The 5,699-nt window shown below is 35.7% G+C and overlaps 1 protein-coding gene across 1 annotated transcript in view; it reads right to left on the minus strand.

Annotated features, from left to right (window-relative positions):
* TBCK (TBC1 domain containing kinase) overlaps positions 1–5,261 on the minus strand; it is a 109,327-nt gene extending 104,066 nt beyond the window's left edge. The window contains exons 1-2 of the mRNA XM_009327052.1: positions 5,069–5,261; positions 2,530–2,602 (exon numbers count right to left, since the gene is read on the minus strand). Of these exons, the coding sequence (XP_009325327.1) occupies positions 2,530–2,602; positions 5,069–5,261 (266 nt within the window). The remainder of the gene's footprint in view (positions 1–2,529; positions 2,603–5,068) is intronic.
* Between the last annotated feature and the right edge of the window lie 438 nt (positions 5,262–5,699).

Genomic DNA, 5,699 nt, shown 5'->3' on the forward strand with positions numbered 1-5,699 from the left:
GATTTTACATCAACTTGTGGTACAGGTGCAAAGGACTTAGGTTACCAGCAAGCGTAAGGAAAATTAATCTAGAAACCAGAAAAGCAGCTTCTCGCATTCCATAAACAGTTTATAAAATTAATTGCAATAGCATACACGTGAAGTCCGGATGTGTAACCAGCTATGCTATCATTGCCCAATACAATCAGAATACATGGAAAAAGCCAAATACTTCCCTCCAAAGGTAACTGATATAGACAGATCACATAATCCGTAACTGGGAATTGGTCCATCCAAGTTATTTCTGGAAACTTATGGGTCTCACATAAGAACCAAAGATGTCTGTTTTCATTAAAAAAATAGAAGTAGAGGGAAAATGTCAGCCCTGCAAGAAACTTCATTTGAAGTGAACATAATTTATCTTTTAGCTACTATTGCAAAAGCTGTAATTCACAGTAGATGAATCGCTAATGCCTCTTAAAGTTATGAGCATACATACAGGCTATATTTTAGCCCTATACCTCAGGTGTTACAACTTCCTGAAGAAATCCCAATCGACTCATTAAAAGAAACATCAGACAGTAGAATAACTTATTTCAGTAAAAACTCTCTCAAGCCAAGAGAAAAAAAAAATAAAGCCAGGCTTTATGCATCTACTCTCAACAGAGCCACAGTCCAAATAGCTGAGGTAACTGTCACAAGCTAAGTAACTTCTCTCAGCATGTCAAAAAACCAAAGTTGCATACTTTAGCAAGCTATCTAAAAAGGTCTCAAAAATCTTTCTGGATGCCACAAGACACATGCTAGTATAGAGGGGCATAATGGATGTGCATACAGACCACAACTGTTATTTGAGAAAGTTTTGTTTATAGAATAATGATAGAGAAATATAATCCCCCCCCGCCAGTAAAGGACATCTTGCCCCCTGCAATTCCAAGGCTGCAGGATTAAATTGCAACAGAAGCTGTCAGAAAATCTACATAAGTATAGTGTATCAAGCAATTCAAAGCAAATTAAAATAGCTACATGTATGCTTTTTCAAAGACAGTCAAGAGGCAGCTGACAGTCTGGGCTGCTTCTCATCTGACACCAAGATACACATGTTCAAAGAACAGCGTGAGAACTGAATGAAAAAGGAAAGAAAAGAGCTTCTGATGCTTTAACTATTTCTGGAGCTTTGCACAATAGGAACCTGATGTAAAACTGTGTGAAGGGCTGTAATATATATCACACATGAAAAGCCCTTTACACCCAAATACCTCTCTATCTTAAGAAAAAATGGAAGCCATATTTGCCTAGCATTCCTCAAGCTATAGTCCTCTGCAACATGTACTGTCATACAAGCTTAAGTTCACAAAAAGCTAACACACAGGCACAGGGCGTTTTGCATTTAGATTTATCTCTGCCAGACAACATTGTTAGCATCTTATTTAGGGGCTGCAAGGCTCAAAAGGCTACAGATCCAGTATTATTCCCTTTATACTAATCTAATTTCGGATGAGTCACAGGAAGTCTATCCGGATAGTACCTTATCAAACACAGCCCACCTAAAAGGCCTAATGTTAACTGGGAAGACATAAAAATTTGTCGATTATTTTACTGAGTAATCATCATTTCTACGCTCACACGAATATCAAGAGAGTTGAAATCTAATGCTTGCTATAAACTCTTCAGAAACTAGAATGAAGAGACTTTGGATTTCTCTAAATGTGTTTTATATTTAGATATTTGTGTGTTCTGGAAATAACCAGTTAGCCTACAATGCCTTGCTATCCCAAATGGAAATAAAGTTTCTCTTCTTCCACTGTTCCCATTTTCTGTGTTACATATTCTTTAGGACTAGAGACCACTTCTTTGCTCCAAAGGTAATAGTGATAGACTTTAAAGTAACAGTTAACACTTTTAGCAACAAGTCTGATGGGGATTTTGTTTGCTTCTTTAAAGATACAGCGCAACTGTTCCATACATCCTAGTATGAAAACAAATATTCTTGACATCCAGCCTTTGGACTTGGTTTTGACCAAAGCCTTGCTGAAGTGACTATATTAACCCAAAATCAAATCACTTATTAGCACCCTGGCATATGTATCTGACATCCTGTCCACGTTCTAGTTAATAAATTAATACATTTCTGCATATGAAAAACACACACCAAATTCTGTCCTTTCTAGGGAAAGTTGTATTTCATCACCTGGCAGACATACAATCTTCAAATTAATTCTTAGGAAGATACTTATCCTGTCACAGGTCTGATTTTATTTTCAAAAAGAAAACCCAAAACTACTATTACAAGACAGACAAGATTTTATGAGTTACAAAGTATTTCAGTTATAAGAAAGTTCCCCATAACTCTTCTAGCTTTTAGAATTGTAAAGAAATAAGTACTCCCTCTTTCAGGCACGTGTTTATCTGATAAACAATGTCTTCAGGTTAAACTTTAACAGAATAAATTTATATAAACCAGTAAAAGTTAAAAAAAGGTCCAGAACTTTGCCACAGATGATATGTGAAATTATGGTGAGTGGATTTGAGTTTAGCTTGACAGCTTACCTGACTGGCTTTCTTTCTCGTAGCAAATCTTCCAGACTCTTTCCACAGTGTTCAGCTGCCACAACCAGTCTCTCTAATTGAAAAAAAAAAAGTATAAGAGGACTAGAATCCCAATGAGACAATGGGAGTACAGACTTCTCAGTCTACCTATTTGGCAGACGTTGAAGTATTTTGACATACATTGTATGGAAAATTACCCATAATTAAATGGGTTAAAGATGTACAACTTCTGGTTATCACCACCATTTTAATTTATGAGATACAGCAGATTATCTTTCCTGTTTCCTCATGCAAAGCACTGTCAATCCATCCATCCAGTAACCTCCTAATAAATGTTGAACCCCTCAGCCAATGTCAGTCAGATTTGACTTAAGAATAGAGGTCTCAAAGAAGACAAGCATCTACAAATTTGCAGAAATCTGTGGCTGGGTTGATGAGAGAGACACTCAAAGTAACACCAGCTTTGAGAAAAGGGACTCAAATTGAGCACAGGAGTTTCAGTCTGATGGGCCAACTAGCACATTACTAGCTCTAGTACCTCCTGCCCAACAAATAGCTATAGGACTTGCAGGAGTCCCATATGTTCCGAAGATTGATGGGCTGGCTCTGAGTACAGAGGAAAAGACAAAACAATATAATTGCTGTCTTCAGTGCAACAAAAGTAGGAAAAATACGATGGTGTAAGATGTTACATGGGAGTGCGGGATAACTCCTAAAGAAGCTAGGCTTTGCTACTTCCACTACTCGTAGAACAGCTAGTAGTGAATGTTCAGATTCAAAACCAAATCAAACTAAACTATGTCAAACATATTTTTATAAGAAGACTGTTAAAGTAACATAAAGATGGAAAATACTTTGAGGAACACAAGTCAACACATTAAAGCTGGAATGCTTGTTACTCAACTCGTTTCTACTTTTTGAAATCAAAAGACCACTTAAGCTTCTTTGGAAGAAAAAATTCTGGGATTGTGTTCTACAATGCTAGCAAAGATTTATAAGTAGTTTAATTTTACAAAAAAAAAAAAAAAATCAGTTTGAATGTATTTCTATTACTTTTATATTTCCCTCTTGAAGGGAACGCATACATCAAATTAATTTTTTTTTGCACTGTTTTCCCAGTCTGCTTTCATATTTCTCCATAAGGGTAGAAAATGACATTTGCAAGAAAAATAACATTAAATCACTATGCATAGGATTGACAAGTGAAAAATTCTGTCAGTATCAGAATGATAAAATTTGCCACCAAATTTGCCATATTATTTGCAAGTGATTAACTGCTATTCCAACCACTAGGAACAGTCTCCTGACTTCATGGTTAGACATTTTATTTGCTATTCTTCAAGTTACTTCAATTATCAGAAGATATTTTCTCCTTCATATTGATACACACTCATAAACCTTCATGTCATTGACTCTTCATTGTCAGAAAGGCCACGTTTTCCTATTTAACCATATATTTTATTTACTAAATGTTATGTTAGCTAATGTCTCTTAAACTTTCATCCCAAATGGTATTGTAAGAAAAATCCCAGTTTCTGTTTCAAGAGGTACTAGCAAAACCAAGATGAAAATCAATAAACTTTCTAGATCTCCTGACTGCAGAAAATGAAAAATTCACAAGTTTGAGAGCAAATGAAAACACACAAAGATATCCCGGCCCTGTGGAATACTTCAGTACTTGGAGTTGGCAATATCCTCATTTTTTAAATATCTGAAACATCCTATCATACTGCATTCTAAAGGGGAAAAAATTACTTGCTCTACTTTATGAGACCCTGTAGCTAATCAAACAAATACATACAATGCACTTTTATATGTTGTTGATTTAAAAGTTAAAGGTGGCAACCACTTAAATTGTCACAGGTGTTGCAACTTTTTTGTGGAAATTAAGTGCTGTAGCCCTGCTGAGCTTGCAACAGAATAAGATCATCTGGAGCAGAAAAAAAACCCAGCTGAATCCTTATTTAAGCTAACAATAAGTGTGATAACAGTTACTAAAAAAAAAAAAAATCTGTACTAAAGTAATTGTTAGTGGGAGAGATCTTAAAGAGCTCGAATTAAAAAAAAAAAAAAAAGGGAAGCTTGCAGCCAAGACATAAGATGAGTGAGACAACAAGAACAGCTGCAAATCAAGTACCAGAAACCTAACCATCACATGAAAATGTTCACAAGATTAGAACATGGGTGTAGGAGCCCAGCATCAAAAATACATGTATTTCAATGTCCCACACAAAGACATGGCACAGCAATTGAGTACAAGGATTCCATAGCAAGATATAAAAAGAAGAAAGCTTTTATCAGTTAGCGTAACATATAACAAGAGAGGACGGACAACTAACCTCTGCCTTGACTCTGTAGAGAAGAAACAAAAGCACCAGTACTGCCAAGCACAGCAATGGCATACAGTCATTTTGAGACTGAAAACCAGTCACTTCCTGGTGCTATAAAGGCAATATTCTGCTCAGTCACCTTTAGATATATTGTCACAAAAATATAACAGTAACCATATATAAAAATTCCTTTTTAAACAGATACTCACCATGTTTACCTCTGGTAATGTCAACGTACTGGCAAAGCCTGGGATGGGTTATTGTTTTAAGGATTTGAAATCTCCCCAAAATTTTGATGGAGTTCGGTGTCAGAGGAAGGCCATTACTTCCACAAACATCATGTGGCAGAGCTGATGCGAAGAAGGTGGAGGCACCCATCTCAGTGTCTTTTAAAGGAAACATTTTTTCCCGCACAATCTTAAGCCTTTCAGAGCAATTCGTGTTCCTTAAAAAAAGAACACGGTAAAAATTTATCTGCAAAAGATACAGATTCTTGTGACTCAGCTTACTAGTTGTTTACTAAATAATGCAATTAAAATGTTTTTTTCTGTTATGGGGAATGGGACATTTTCGCATAATGAACACAATAATAATAATACTACAGTGCTGCTGCATCATAAACACTACATTTAAAGATGAAAATATAGTGACAGTTTTAAACACAGATTTAAGAATCAAATAAAACTATTTTTATGAGCAGATAAATGCTTTAATACAAGCAATCTTCAGATGACTACTGCAATATAGTAGGTTATTTATTCAAAAACCAGTAAAGGCACCAAACAGAAAAAACCTCTTCTAAAATACCACCTTGTATCAGCAGGCCACAAGCCCAGACTA

This window comes from Pygoscelis adeliae, unplaced genomic scaffold, assembly GCF_000699105.1.
Source record: "Pygoscelis adeliae isolate BGI_AS28 unplaced genomic scaffold, ASM69910v1 Scaffold87, whole genome shotgun sequence".
NCBI lineage: Eukaryota > Metazoa > Chordata > Aves > Sphenisciformes > Spheniscidae > Pygoscelis > Pygoscelis adeliae.